This window comes from Camelus bactrianus, chromosome 12 (assembly GCF_048773025.1).
Source record: "Camelus bactrianus isolate YW-2024 breed Bactrian camel chromosome 12, ASM4877302v1, whole genome shotgun sequence".
NCBI lineage: Eukaryota > Metazoa > Chordata > Mammalia > Artiodactyla > Camelidae > Camelus > Camelus bactrianus.
The window spans coordinates 35,484,157-35,500,524 of NC_133550.1; the positions used below are offsets into that span (position 1 = coordinate 35,484,157).

Below are 16,368 nucleotides of genomic sequence, written 5' to 3' on the forward strand. Positions count from 1 at the left end.
AGTAAATAACAAAGCATGAAATCACAACTTAATATGGAATGTTTTTATCAAAGCTAAAATTTATTTGGTGCATACTCTGTGCTTGCTATGAGGTACTTTCACATACACCTTTTCCTTTAATATGTAAAAGCAACCATGTGAGGTATTTTACAGTTAAAAAATAACAAAAACCTACTTTCTTAACTTATTCAGGTGGAAAGAAGGGTTATAAGCATTTCAAAATAAAAACAAAAACAGTCAAACCCCAGTCACATTACATAGTCTATTCCCATTTCCCTTGTTACATCCTCTACATATATCACACGCTTAAACATTAGGAGAATAAACCACCACTCAAAAGGGAATCTTTCTGGTAATTTTTATCTATAGGTGAGGTGCTTTGTTTAACCTACCAATTTCTACTCTAAGCACAGGGGATTTAAGCGCTGTCAATGTCAGAAATAATTTTAAGGTGATCTAGTATTGTGAATATTTTTCTTCACAAGGCTAAAAATAGCACTATTTCTTAGAAACAATTTCTCAACAGAAAAAGGCAATGGTAACAGTTCAACTGATTGAAACGACACACAAAATATCTTCAAGAAAGTAAAAAAAATTGTAGAAAATTTCCTAAAAATATAGCACCATTACCTCAATGAACAAGCAAATTTCAAGATGTGAAAATTACCTAAGAATTACATGTTTTCAAATAATCTATTTTATATCTAGAAGTTCAAATTACAAGCTGTTATATTAAGTTTTTCTTCTAATTAGGAGTTCAACACTGACATAAAGTTATTTTACAAAATAAAAGCAACTTCCTAATGAACAGTAATCGTTACAAAGAAAAATTCTTCAACATTAAGCAATTTTATTCCATAAGTAAGCTTTTCTCAATATAGATATTAATAGTGTGTTACAAACAAGACAGATAACCTGGTCAAGGTATGAATGTATTTGACAAAAACATTTGATCTTCCTAGTGCTTCATTTCTTGGATAAGTTTCTTCAGCATTCTTATGAGTCCTTTTTCTACAGCCATGTAACAAACTATAGCTCATACAGAAACCAGAAGAAAGCTTTTTATTTTCTGAAGTACCCTATTCCTGAATGCTGCCAGCAATATTATCATTAACTTACATTTTATAATCAAGTACTGTATGTTCAATGTATACATTTAGTCTGTGTGTATGTATTTTTTCCTTGAATAAATGTAGTATCAGCACACTAAACTTCAGATCATTTATTTTAAATGATCACTGGTTTCAGGTAATTAAAAATCACAAACTCTATGGCAGCAGTTATAATACATATAAAATTCTCTGAAAGATCAGTTTAAAGTTATAATGATGGAATATAATTTAAGAAAATCAAATGACATTTATAGCATAAGACTCTGGGGTTGGCTAATCAGCAATTCAAAGAAAAACTGGTATCAGAGAAAGGCTTTGAAAAAGAAAGTATGTTTCCTGTTAGAATTTATTTTCTTCCTAAAAATAGGTAATTACGGACATAAAAATATTCGAACAAAATGTCCTGAAATTCCTATAAAAGAATTAAACCTCAGTTGCAGTGATTGATGAAGTCAGACTTTATCATGACAAGCTGAAAATTTTATCTGTTGGTAGCCAGAAGATACAACTGCTCATTTTTAGAGAAGTAAAGTTTATTACCTTTGAAACAATACAGCAGAAATCTCAAAAGTTTACTCATTAAATATAGTTTAATTCTTACAAATCTCCTTTTGAAAATGCAATTCATATAGGCTGCAACCTCAGAAGTTTGAATTCAAAATGAAATATGAAGGCAGTAGTCAGGGAAATCACGCGGGAGGCCTTTTGTTAATTATCTGTACAAATCAGTACATACCTCTTCTGTCTGTGATACAGTAGGAAAAAAGTGATTCTAAACATATCCAAGTAAACGCAGAAAAATACATTACTATTTGAGACAGACCATGCTAAAATATAATTTACAATGATGAGTTTGCATTTATGATAGTTTACTTTAAGCCAATGAAATCAAGGTTAAGTTAAATTTTGCAGTATTTGCTAAGTCTTTCATACTAAACATTAGTTCATCTGAGAAGTGGTAAGATTGGAAAAAGCAAATGACCTGATCTTTTTTGTTATGCTTATCATTTTCTCACTCAGTCACACTAAATGCAAACAAATCAATACAGCATCAAGATTTTTCATGTATTAAAATGAAGACTAATGACTTGTGAAGGCAGACTATGTACCATGTAGTATTTGAGATGAAACTTGCAATTACCATCAATTCAATTTTTTAAATAACACCAAAATTTACAAGCCAAAATAAACAACTGATTTAAAAATCCTGCAAGATACTTAGATGTCTTTTTTTCTCGTTGAAACTGATATGGGTTGGATCTTTTTAAAACCTGAAGAGGAATTGGTAAGAGGAAAAAATCCTCAGTGCTTTAAAAACCTCAACTGTTAGTAGTCCATACAAGTACTATGCTGGAATGAAAACAGGTGTTTTCTGCCTCAGAACCATTCACTTTCCCATAGAAGTAGTTCCTCCAAGCCAACTATATAAAGATGTAAATCAGTTCACTCATGATTAAAACTGAAGTAATCCTTTAAAAATAGGAGCAAGACACCTCACCCAAAAAGATCTTTTAAATCATTGCTAGCTGAACTGCTACTGGTCATAGAAGTTGGTGGCTGTGCAAAGTTCTGTGGGTTAAAGAAAGGATTAGCCTGCATACCAAAGGCAGATTGTCCTATCATGTTCATTTGTGTTCCCATTACTGAACTGCCCATACCTGGAGACCCTTGAGGTGGTACAAACTGATTAAGCCACTGATTTGGTTTCTGTTGTGATAATTGGTTCATGCTAACTTTGGGTTTCTGAGGGCCAAAGAGATTATTAAGAGCAGACATATCTGTGGGTCTTTGTTGAGTCTGCTTCGCACCAGCAGCAGGAACACTCATAGCATTGAAGTTTGGCAAAGTGGAAGGTGTTCCCAGCGTCATCTTGGTCACTCCAGGTGTGCTTGGACTACTGAAGAAGTTCTGGTTTGTATTAACTGGCATGTTGAATCCTGAAGTCTGAAAGCCCACATTAGCATTTAGGCCATTTGTTAAATTTCTCTTTGTATTATCAATTGATGTAGAAAACATCATGCCAAGGCCCGTGCAAGGAACAGAATTGAAGGTACTTGAAGCAGAAATTTTAGGGGTACTAACAGAAAGACTGGTCAAAGATGACATATTATCCATCAATGTGTCTGTCAGGTCCTTAGTCTGAAAAACATGAGGAAATTACTTTATCTCCAAGAATTCCAAATTACTTTAAAATTAGTAAACATTTGATAAACTATATTATAAAGGACAAGTTAAAATTAAGCTCAACAGTCTACATGTCTTAGTGTAGACTAAGCAAACCACAGCTCACAGGCCAAATTCAGCCTGCCACATATTTTTATGTGGCTTTTTAAAGATGAACATTTGCAATCAATTTGATGATAAGGAACAGTGTTTATCATTAAATTTATATATTTACTTATGCATGTTTATAAATATGTATATTTAGATTACACATATGCATTCTGAATTCTAGATGGCCTAAAGGGAGTCCACAGACTAGCTGACGCTTTATATCAGGATGGAAGGACAGCTGAGGCTCATTTGATGTGGTACTGGCTTCACTGGGACATTTGTTTTTTTGAACAGCAACATTATTTATCATTGTAAAGATATGGAAGCATCCCAAGTGCACATCAATAGATGAATGGATAAAGAAGATGTAGCATATATATGCAATGGAATACAACTCACCCATAAAAAAAGGATATTTTGTCATTCACAACCTTTTATTCACTTTTTCCCCCACTTCAAAAACCAGAATTGTGTAACTGGCATAAACATTTCCATTGCATCAAAAATGACAAAATACTTAGAAATAAACTTAACTAAGGAGGTTTCCAATAGTCTGAAAACTGTAAAACACTAATGAAGGAAATTGAAGATGATACAAAGAAATGGAAAGATTGGAAGAATCAACATTATCAAACTGGCTGTACCACCCAAAACAATCTATAGATCCAATGCAATCCCTATCAAATACTGACAACATTCTTTACAGAACTAGAACAATTCCAAAATATATATGGAACCATAAAAGACCCTGAATTGCCAAAGCAATCTTTTGTAGGTTTTTTTCTCTTTCTTCTTTTTTTTTTTTTTTTTTTTTTTGTGTGTGTGGTTTGATGACTAGAGAAGTTCCTTTAACATATGTTGTAAAGGTAGTTTGGTGGTGCTGAATTCTTTTAGCTTTTGTTTATCCATGAAGCTCTTAATTTCCCCATCAAGTCTGAATGAGAGCCTTGCTGGATAGAGTATTCTTGGTTGTAAGTTCTTCCTTTTCATCATGCTACTCCCTTCTGGCCTGTAGAGTTTCTGCTGAAAAATCTGCTGATAACCTTATGGGAGTTCCCTAGTTATGTTATTTGTTGCTTTTCTCTTGCTGATTTTAGTATTTTCTTCTTATCCTTAATTTCTGTCAATTTGATTACTATGTGCCTTTTGGGGTTGATCCTATGTGGAACTCTCTGTGTTTCCTGGACTTGGGTGACTGTTTCCTTTCCCAAGCTGGGGAAGTTTTTAGTTATTAGGGAACACTAACTTTAAATTCCAGTTAAATGAAATGTTGTCTCCCCTATTACCCCTCCACTAAAAAACAGAACTGCATTCTTCTCTTTAGATAGATCTGTACTATAGAAAAGGATACTCTATTGTTTTTATATTTGGAATTTCATCAAAATTTTGTGGAAATTTATTTTCTCTATTCTTATATAAGTACCTACAAAATATTTTTTATTTTGCCTCTTGGCCTACAAAGATTTTTCCCAGAGAAAGAATTTTAGTGATTAAGAGGTAACAAAAAAATAATTTAAAGAAAGCTTTTAAGATAGTTATTTCTGAAACCAGTAAGAGTGTAAACTTTCTACAAGCAGAGACCTTAATTACTGCTATAACACCAGTACCTAGAACAGTGCCTGGAACACAGCAGGAAATACTGGTCAGGACCTATAGGTAAGTATTCCTCAGTCAAGCTACAAATCTGACTATAACTGAAAAGCCAAAAAGTGAAAATTGCTTTTTGCTTAAAAGTACATAAATGCATGAATATAATATTCCTGATCATTTCAAAAAGAACAGAGTTGAATTAATACGATGAGTCCTAATTATTTTTTAAGAAATCTTCCTGTTCATCTAGCTTCCTATTTACTGGTAACAAGCACTATCACAAAACATTATACATTAGGCAGGCTATTGAGGAGTTGTTGGAAAATCTGTTATGTCCATACTTCTTAGAAACTACATATTAAAATAATCTTTGAAATATATTATTATAAAACACTAGTAGGTAGACTAAGTTCTATACTACTTCACTCCTTAAGAGTTGTAGGCTTGAATTATGCAAAAGAAATGAACTCTGACCTGTTTGACCGGAGCAATAGGCGTTTGCACTTGGGGTTTAAGAGGCTGCTGACTCTTCAACTTCTGTGCCTGCTCCTGTTCTTTTGCTAATTTTTGTTTTTCTTCAAGTGTAAGTGAAGCCTTAAAACAAAATAAAAGAAAAAAATCAACTGGCAACACACATACTTCAACTTGTAAAACAGAAGATTTCTTTGTGGTACATCTGACAACACCAAATAGTTTGCAAACTAGTCCCGTATTAATGATTGCCACAGCATATTATTATAAGATTTAACTTTAGGTAGAAACTTATAGGATCTGTGCTAAAATATTTCCAGTATGAAAATCATAATAAAATTATTATTCTAAAACCATTCATTAGAATCATCTTCTTCCAGACAATGAGAACATAATTAGGTGATTTCACTTTATAAAACTGGGAGGTTCTTATTCAACTGTAATTTATTTCACTACGAAAATATTTTAGGAACTTATCAAAAAGCTAAAGAAGTAAAAAAACAACTTTTGTTTTACATGAACAAATAACTTCTTCCACTGCTAATGTCTGCATCAAATTTGATATATCTTTTTCTTAACATCAACTTTGCTAAACTACAAGCTCATAGTATGTTCCCTTGCAATTCTATAAACCACAATGTCCAGTAGTTCCTTGGCTCCATACATACAAGTACTCATATTTGTTGAATGAATAGAAAACCGTCATCAGCGGAAATTCAAAGCTGACATATTTTTTTGTATTGGATGCTAGCCAAAATTTCAATTAGAAAGTACAATTTTATAGTTTATTATTCAAAATCAGAAGCAGAGAAGAGACACTGTAGAATTTATCCAGGGATGTGACTGGCAAAGTGTAGTAGAAAGGACAAAGAAGTCATGCAATCTAGAAATGTTACCACATGGGAAGCTGAATAATAAAGGAAGTTAAGATTTTTAAGTATCTTTATTTTCAGCATGGGTCAGGTCATGTTCCACTGACAACTTAAATTTCACAAAGATAATTACAGAATGTGTCTTATTAAGCTAAATAGCATTTCCCAACAAAAATTTGTGGTTCATGTAAGTCGTAAATAAATAAATATGAGTACTAAAAGAACAGTAAAGAAACTTACTCTTTTATGTTTATTCTGTAACCCATCCTCTTTATTTTCTGCATCACCGCCAGTCAGAAGGTCTGTCCCAATGTTGTTAAAGACTTTGTCAATCTGCTGAAATAGAAAAAAATCAACCACTTTAATGACATAAAAATATTCTGATTTTATTGCTTAAAGACCAGAAGTCCCTGAAATGAAGCACACTGTCAAGCACTTTTTACAAAAATTAGAATAATCCAAATATCTTCTTACCTGAGACCCAACATTTGTAACTTTCGTCTCCTCAGAAGCATTCATTTGATTTCCTATATCCAAAGATCTGCAAGAGAATGGCATTATGACAAAGGAATAAAAAGAAATACATGAATGCATGTTTCTAAAACACTTGTACTAAAAAGTTCATCCACAAGGAACTGATTACAGTCTAAACAAAATGCAACTTCTTTCTTTAAAGGCAGTCGTAATCTTTTTCATTACTTACTATTAGTATCTGCTTGCTTCCCAAATTAACATCTGTATACAAGTCTTTTTTTTTTTTTAACTCAACATTTGAGATTTACTGGAGAATTCACTCAGTGAGAATTTATTTGCTTTATTTAAAACCAGGCGAGTATAGTTCTCACCATCAGAGAGTTTATAGCTCACTAAGAGACAAGATATGATATAAAGAATTTACTGTGATTAAGTTCAGAATCTGTGATTCTAACAATAAATGCTATAATCACTGAATGAGTGATGTGGGCAAGATCTATGCTTTGAAAAATAGGTTAGATTTAGATAGGAAGATGAAAAAGAAGGTTCATTTGCACCTTAAGTATAAATACTACATAGAAAATTCCTCTCTGTTATAAACGGTTAAAGATTATTTTTCAGGGTTCCTATGTTAATACAGTCAATCCATCAAACCATAAATATATACATCAAGGAATACTTAGAGCATACAACGGGCTATTTTGAGTCATTTTACACCTTGTGGATTTACTTCCATGAAGCCTTCATCTTACACTGGAACAGAAGCTAAAAAGTTTCTTTTGGGGGACCTTGCTCATAATTGATAGTAATTTTACTGATTTTCAGATGTCTTTTGGCTCAGATTAAATTTTAACAGGCATTCTAAAATCATGTGTTTTTCTCCGGGGCAAAGAAGATAGTGGAGATTTGATTATAAAAACTGGCATTTGAGAAAAAGAAAAAAAAAAACTGACATTCTCCACTGAATAATTTTCACCTTTCCCCTCTTCCCTTGAATACTAGTATTTTGCAAATAATTTAGAAATTTCTCCCTAAAAACAAAGAGATGGATATTGTGTTACTACATATGAAATGAGTGCTCTAGAAATGTATCTAGGGTTAGAGAAAAGAGAAAGGGAGGAATCAAAACACCAGGGTTTCACAGATTCGAAAAGTATTTTTAAGTGGCGCTCTTGGTGATCAGCATCCTGAGTTTACAATGTCAATGGCTAATGTGACAAGAGATTTTCTCAGAAACAAAATTTTCCTTATGTAGAGAAAATGTTAAGATTACATCATATTACACTTTTGTACTCAGAAATGAAATCAGATTTTCAACAGCTCAGTTCAGTTTAACATGTTGGAAAAATTTTATATGTTTTACATACAGTCAAATTGAACTCCTTCAATTTTTCTGTTCCATTTTCCAGAAAATCAATCATGGTATAACTTTAATATTAGTTACTCCTGGACCATGTGCAATTCATATGCAACCTACTTACTTCTGCTGTTCTTGCATTATATGAAGTTGCTCCAGTTTAGTCTTATGTTCAGACTCCAATCTATTAAGCATCTCTTTTATGACGGAAATGAAAGAATTAAACTGGAATAATAAGAAATTGATATGGTTATAATGTTTCAAGTTAGCAACAAAGGTAATCTAGTAAGATAATTCAAAGAGTTATTCACAATATTCTATTTTCACCAGAATAGACTCATTCATGGCACTGATGTCACAAAAATAATATCTTTAAACTAAGCATTATCATAGCAAGTTTTTATTTTTACAGTGTCCTTGTATAGTGGTGATATAGTTGATGAGACTTTTAAGTTCCAGAAAACATGCCTCAATGAGTTTTATATCGTGATTTGTCTTACAGTTATTATTTAGCAGGCTTATATAAATTCATACCCAGCAGTTATTACATATTGTTTTTTCTAGAATAATCCAAAATTGATCATCTAAATTTGTGCATATCTGAAAACAATCTGCTTAATAATGCATAAAAAGTTACTCTTTATTCAAATCATTATAAAAATGACATGTCTGGCTAAAATTAACCTTACCTTCTAAAAGTTGGAAGAAATACTAAATATAACTTCCAAATAATTAAAGTTCATTTAAGACATAAACAATGCCTTAACATAGTTTAAGTTTTGATTAAACTTTAGTTAAATGGTAATTTCTTATAGTACTTCAGAACCATCATAAATAAAAATTTTTTATCAGTTATAATGTATCAATTTCTGGTATACAGCACAATGTCCCAGTCATGTGTATACATACATATATTTGTTTCCATGTCTTTTATTAAAGGTTATAAGATACGGAACTTAGTTCCCTATGCTATACAGCAGAAACATTTTTTAAAATCTATTTTTATATATAGTGGCTAACATTTGTAAATCTCAAACTCCCAAATTTATCCCTTCCCATCCCCTTTCCCCAGTAACCATAAGATCGTTTACTATGTCTGCGAGTCTGTTTCTGTTGTAGATGAGTTCACAGTGTTCTTTTTTTCTTTTTTCTTTAGATTACCCATATGAGTCATATCATGTGGTATTTTTCTTTCTCTTTCTGGCTTACTTCACTTAGAATGGCGATCTCTAGGTCCATCCATGTTGCTGCAAATGGCATTATTTTATTCTTTTTTGTGGCTGAGTAGTATTCTACTGTATAAATGTACCACATCTTCTTTATTCAGTCATCTGTCGATGGACATTTAGGTTGTTTCCATGTCTTGGCTATCATAAACAGTGCTGCTATGAACACTGGGGTGCATGTATCTTTTCGAATTAGAATTCAGTACCCTTCAGATATATACCCAGGAGTGGGATTGCTGGATCATATGGTAAGTCTACTTTTAGTTTTTTGAGGAATCTCCATACTGTTTTCCATAATGGCTGCACCAAACTACATTTCCACCAGCAGTCTAAGAGGATAAACAACTTTTTGAATATCACATACTACAGGAAGACTATAGAAAGTGCTTTCTTCTCCTCCCCAAATCTTATAACTAGATCTTTGGGCTAAGTGCTTCTAAATATACTATTTTATTTATCTTCACAACTCTTTAAATTAATTAACATTTCTATTCTATAAATGAGGGAACTTAGGCTCAGCAAGAGAGAAAGTAACTTACTCAGAAAAAATAAATAACTTGTATGGCAGAATTAGAATTCATACTGTCTGTCTCCAAAGCTTGTGCTTTTTTGTTACATTAAGCTGTCTCTCACTATGCTCTATCATTCATTTACCCTTCTTTGTCTTACCATGAAAGTAACAAAAGGCCTATTTCCTTAGCAGTTTACCGTGACTGACTTTCTGGTGATTAGTTTTTAACTTTTAAACAAAATACAACATACTAGCAGAAAAGTATACATATAAATAAATGCACATTTCAAAAAATTCACAAACTGAATTTAACCAGCAGCCAGAAAAAGAAAAGATCATTTGGCAGCACCCCAGAAGCTTCCTTGTGCCCTCTTCCAATGACTTCCCACCCGCCTCACTGTATGAATAGACACTATTCAGACTTCCAGCAGTGTAGTTTTAACTGTCTTTGTGTTGCACATAAATGGAATCATTCAGTAACTCCTCTTTAGTGCCTGCTTCATTTGCTCAACATTATGTCTGTGAGATTCATCTACTGTTGAAGCTATAGAGTAGGCCTGAACTGCTATCTTTGGAAAAGCCTGCTTGTAAGGCTGTCCCTTGGCTGGTGTCCAGGAACTCATATTTTAGAATGGTTCGCCTCATTCACTGATGATAATGGCTCACTGTGCCTAACAGGAATTTGAGTACACAACAGGCTGGGAATGCTACTTGATCTGCCTCCAATAAAAACTCCAGGCACTGAGTCTCCAATGAGCTTCCTTGGGTGGCAACATTTCCAACACACTGTCACAACTCATTACCAAGGAAAGTAAGTGCATTCTGTGTGGCTCTACCAAATGACAACTCTGGAAGCTTGAGCCTGGTTTCCCCAGACTTTGGCCCACAAACCTTCTCCCTTTGCTGATTTTGCTTGGTATCCTTTCACTATAATAAATCATAGCTGTGAGTACAACCATATGCGGAGACCTGTGTCCTCCTAGTGAATCACAGAAACTAGGAGTGGTCACAGGAACCGTCCTCCAATACAAGTTGTGATTGTATTTTGATTGCTGCATGGCATTTGCTCTTTTAAAAAAAAAAATGCTAAAAATGTATTTTCCTAAGTTACTTTATCTTTTTCACATAATACAGAATATACTTAGATTATTTTAAATCAGAACTGGCAGAAGAGGGCAGTCTTGAATTAGGAAACTTGTCCATGAAATGAATAGGAAAGCAAGACTACATCCACGGTAACTATTGTAAAATACTAGAAGATATGAATCAAAATATTTCAGTTGATGAAAACAGGCCCCTAAAAAAAAATCAACTTAGCTGAAGAAAACTAACACATCTCAAATGGAATTATATATCCTAAAATAAGCATTTGAGACTATGTTAAAACACCCTAAATCATAAATATGAGAACTAATAACAGAAATGACCAAAGTTGAACACTATCTTAGGCATGTTATCCTATTTTTGCCCAATAGTACTGTCTCCCTTTTTGCCAGTCATAATTCTAACCCTGCCATCTAAGATATGAAGAAGCCATCAAGCCAAAATTTGAAATCTAAGGACACAAACCTTCAGAGGCTTATCCTACCACTTCAAGTGAAATTTTGGATCCAGTCAATTCTACAAATTTCTCAACTCCAAAACTCCATTCACTCAGCACTCTCCCCTATGCCAAAAGCTCTCTTGCTTAACTCTCAGCTTTCTGCTTTCCTCACTGCTCTAACTAACTTTCAGTCCTTAATTCCTGCCTATCCATTTCTGACACTCTCAGTTAAACAGTAACCCTTCCCAGTCTTTTCCCCTATACATCATTAAATACCAATTCTGTGGTGAGCAAAATGCCTTGTCATTACTCTGTACCTCAAGTTTTCCCTCAATTCAATAAAAATTTTTGCTTCTGGCACTGCACTAAGTGCTGGGGATATAATGAGCTGAAATAGCCAGCCTCCTGGGATAGTCAGGATGCTATGATAACTACCACAACAGAGGTATGCAGAGAGGTAATTCTATAATAATCTTTGAACACATAGTTCCTTTGCTCAAACATTTACCACATCTCAAAAGTTCAAACACCTAAACCAGACAGGCATTTAAAGTCTACCTATTCTAGTCTCAATTTATCTTTCTTTCATTACTCCCCTATTGTATTACAGGTATCTCTCAAACTGGAGTTTTCATTTCCTGTGGCAGACAGGCTCTAAAATCGTTCCCAATTATTTTCTCATTTTGTCACTCAGTCTTTGTGTAATCTCCTATCTTCAAGCATGGGCAGGACCTGTGACTTGCTTGTAACCAACAGAATATTGCAGAGGTAATGAGCTGTCATTTCCTTGATTACACTATAAGATCTATAACTTTCATATTTCTAGTGGATTCTCTCTCTTTCTGGCTTTGATGACACCCAGTTGCCATGTTGTAGAGATCCATGAAGCAAGGAACTTACAGTGGCATCCAGCTAACAGAAAGCAACGAACTGAGGCCCTCAGTCCAACAACCCGAAAGGAACTGAACCCCACCAACGACCACTGAGTGAGCTTAGAAATAGATCCTCTCCCAGCTGAGCCTTCAGATGGGACCCCAGTCTTTAACAGCAGCATTGTAAGAAACTCTGAGCAGAGAATCCATGCCCTGGCTTGGCTGACCCACAGAACCTGTGAGATAATAATATATGTTGTTTTAAACCATCAAATTTGTGGTGATTTGTTAGGCAGTGATAAATAATGAATACACAAACTAGACACATTAATTTTTTCCTTCATTCACCTCAACTTCCCAGCTCCAAATTTGAAGTAGCCCCAAATTCTACACATTTTTCAATATTCTATTCATTTACTATATCCCAATGAGGCCTTCAATAATCCATCCTTCTAATTCATATACTCCTTTTTTGAACCCATGAATTTTCTTCATTTAACTCTTTGGCGTAGTTTCCCTTGTTTTAGCAATATTTATATATAAAGTATTTATATGTTCAATGCCAAGAAAACAGTAAGCTGAATAAACTGAATAAAGCACAAAACTACTCCTACCTGATTGAGATTAAGATTGTTTTCAATACTCAGGGGAATCAGATGAGGTAATACTCTCCCAGCCAGCTGCTCTTTGGTGATTCCCAACTTCTTGTGAGTAAAAGTACATTTGTAAATACCTGATAGAAAAGAGTAAGACAAACTCCATAATTCAATGACACAAATTAACAGAAATTAGAAAAAAAGGGTATCTACATGAAATTTCTTGATAACCAGTGTAGTTACAAATTTTCCTTATCAATGCATAGAACAAGGTTCTTACATATGGGTCAGAATAATTTCAGCTTTATTGTCAGTTTGGATTTAATATACCATGACATATTTATCCTGTACTCTTTTGGTTTATAAGAGCACATTTTATGATAGTATATAATATTAAAAGCCTATCAGAACTATGTAGAGTTCTTACAGCATAGCAGTTTAAGATTACAGAATGTCTCTCTCTCCTTAAAACATCTAAATATGTATTTCAGATCTCTCACTCAATCTTGAGTCATCTATTTCAAAGTGTCTAAGATAGGTCCTACACCTTTATTCACTTCTTTACCCAATCAGACTCAACACCTCTGAACTTTGATAATTCAACTCCACACAATCCTTCCCTGTTGTCTCACCTATTTACTCAACTTTCAAGACCCTGATTGTTTATACCTATTCCACAAACTTTCATCTGGTACAATGAGTACATTTACTCCTCATTCCCTGAATGCTTTTGTGTTATAAGTGTTTTGCATATAATCCAAAGCTTTAGAATACACCAACTCCTTTTACTCTCCTACACTTCACTTATATACTCAAACAGTAACTTTATTGGGTGCCTACTAAATGCTTATTTGCCAGGCTTACTACTTTCCCTTCAGTTATCTCACTGAATTCTCACCAGACTCTTAAAATGATATTATTTTTATCCTCATTTGATAGATGAAGAAACTTCAAAGTCACTCCAGGAACTGGCACAGCCAGGATTAGGGTTAAGGCTCTTTCTACTATGTCAAACTCTTTCTCAAGAAGACTAATTTCTTTGAGCTCAAAAGTTTCATACCATATTACAAAAGCTCTATATTTACAGAGGTCCACAACAGATTACTTACTGACCATTCCTACAAACATTTACTGAGGACTTTCTATATAAATCAGGCATTGTAGTAGGTGTTAAAAATACATGGCTGAATAATACAGTTTTTCTTCAAAATTAACAAAGAACTTCAAACTTAGTAACTTGTTAATGTTTCTGTGATTCTGTTTATTTCTATTAGTACAGCAGACCCCTCATATTTCCAGACTGGGCTTTAACTATCTGTAAACAATTTCAGAGTTTATTGACAGAGTAATTTGTAATTATGCTGACAGAACAGAATGTGCTTCATCAGCACATCACTTAGCAGTGAAAAATACTTCAGATGTAAACATATCCCGGTTAAAAACCAGCTCTACCACTTATCAGCTGTGGTAATTTTACCTCTCTATCTGAGCCTCAGTTTCCTTACTGTAAAACAGAAATAATAGTACCAATCTTGCTGGACTTTGGAGAGGACAAAATAAGACAATGCAGAGAAAAGACTCAGTACAGTGACTCTTGCAAATCGGGTACCAAATAAACGTCAGTTATTACTATCAAGACTGGTATCAGCATTTCAAGTAATTCTGTTTGCCTCTCTTATTTAGTACCATTTTATAGGGTAAACTATATGCTATTATGGTATTTGTGAAGTTAGGATTTCCAAATGTCTTATTCCTTTGTAAATGTCAAGTTTTACTGCTTGTGCTAAAATTAACAAAAAGAAAAGTTGTATCATGGCATTTATCCCATCATTCTTCAGTTATTGAATGCTATATACATGAAAAGAGAGCAAAATGACTTTATAGATTGAAAAGTTTACTTGCATGACATAGTAGCATAAAAAGACATTAAGTTTTTAGCTACCTAAAATTCCCATGAGGACCGCAGGTTCCTTGGATGGAATCTGTTGTAAGAAGGGCAGAATATCATCAAGTACAAACCACTTATCCAAGTATTCCAAAATCTTTCCTAAGCACACTAATGAATTTACACGAACCTATTAAAAAAGAGGTAAACTGAATTAGTCATTTAAAGTCTCTGAAATCTAGAACAAAATACTTCAGTGTAAACATACTCTTCATATCAGCTTATGTTCAAATCTCAAGAATAAAAGCATGTTTAAGAGCTCTCATTCTTTACTAAAATAGGAAATTCACATCACATATTTATAATTTCCCTTGCCTTGTTTCAGAACGAATTTATGATTGCTTTATCAGAAGGCTAGGTAGCTAAAATAAGGAATGACTTTAATTTTGTATCATTTTAAATAAAGTAATTTGGATCTGAGAAGCTTTGCCATCTATGTGTTTACTAAGAATATTTCCTTGGGGTCATTTGAATTATAAAAAGGATTAAATTCTCCCAAGTGATCAATTTTATTGGGCTTTTAGTATTTTTCTCTAACTCAGGTTAAAGTCATTCTTAAACTAAATATTTTAACAACATCGGAAGAGTATCTATAATATTTGTCCTACATAAAGTTTTCTATTTCTAAATATATCCTTAATTTTGTTACTAAAACCTGACACTTAAGAACTTTATCAAAATTCTATCTATATTCTCTTGACTATTTTGATAAATATTTTACATCCTACTTTTTTTAGCTGGAATTTGTTAAGATACAATACTTTCAGTTGATATCATAGTATCAATAAAACTGCATTTTTTAAAAAAAAAAAAGTAAACTAAGAGAAGTAGATAACAATGTAGTTGGTTAAAAAAGTACCGTATTTCTGTAATAAAGATGAAAGAAAAATAAACAGTGACTTAAAACAGAAAAGTATCAAGAAAATAATTACCCAAATTTTCTACTGAAGCATTCAGTTAGGGAACAGGCGTGAAGGTCATGGATGGAATATTGTAAAATTTTACATCAGGGAAAACTACAGCTATTGCTCACTTTTATAGTACTATATATAGGCTACCAGTAGCCAAGACAAAATACATGAACAAACTGTAAAGGAGTTATTAAACAATAAGAAGATGCTTTAAACCAATGGGAACCGAAAGAAAAACAAAAATTAACACGCAATTACTTACAGCAAGAGAAGATGTTTGCAGGCATGCATTTTTAATTCTCGGTATCAAAGCATTTTTCATGGATGGGTAGTCAATAAGATTTGCAAAGGTTGGAATGATGTTTAGACAGAGTTCCTATTAAGAAAATAAATCAGATCAATCTTAGAGAAAGACTTTCACATATTAAACACTCCATATTTGTATAACTAATTTGTCACAAAGTTTGAAATAAATTTTTATGTATATCATTGGGTCCTTTCAACAACTGTTTGAAAGAACAATAGTTATTATCAATTTTCAATATTATAGATGAAGAAACAGGCTCAGATGATCTTACTCAAATTCACACTAGGTCATACAACTAGCATATGTA

General features: G+C 33.2%; 1 protein-coding gene across 4 annotated transcripts in view; it reads right to left on the reverse strand.

The window, feature by feature from the left end:
- Positions 1-32: 32 nt before the first annotated feature.
- The window catches only part of SCYL2 (SCY1 like pseudokinase 2), a 55,774-nt gene continuing 39,438 nt past the window's right edge, over positions 33-16,368 (reverse strand). For 3 of the 4 annotated variants that reach the window (XM_074375236.1, XM_074375239.1, XM_074375238.1), the window contains exons 11-18: positions 16,017-16,130; positions 14,841-14,973; positions 12,917-13,035; positions 8,275-8,375; positions 6,794-6,860; positions 6,560-6,655; positions 5,451-5,570; positions 33-3,251 (exon numbers count right to left, since the gene is read on the reverse strand). In XM_074375236.1, the coding sequence (XP_074231337.1) occupies positions 2,607-3,251; positions 5,451-5,570; positions 6,560-6,655; positions 6,794-6,860; positions 8,275-8,375; positions 12,917-13,035; positions 14,841-14,973; positions 16,017-16,130 (1,395 nt within the window). In that variant the 3' untranslated portion in view covers positions 33-2,606. The remainder of the gene's footprint in view (positions 3,252-5,450; positions 5,571-6,559; positions 6,656-6,793; positions 6,861-8,274; positions 8,376-12,916; positions 13,036-14,840; positions 14,974-16,016; positions 16,131-16,368) is intronic. The other variant, XM_074375240.1, reaches the window with a different exon arrangement.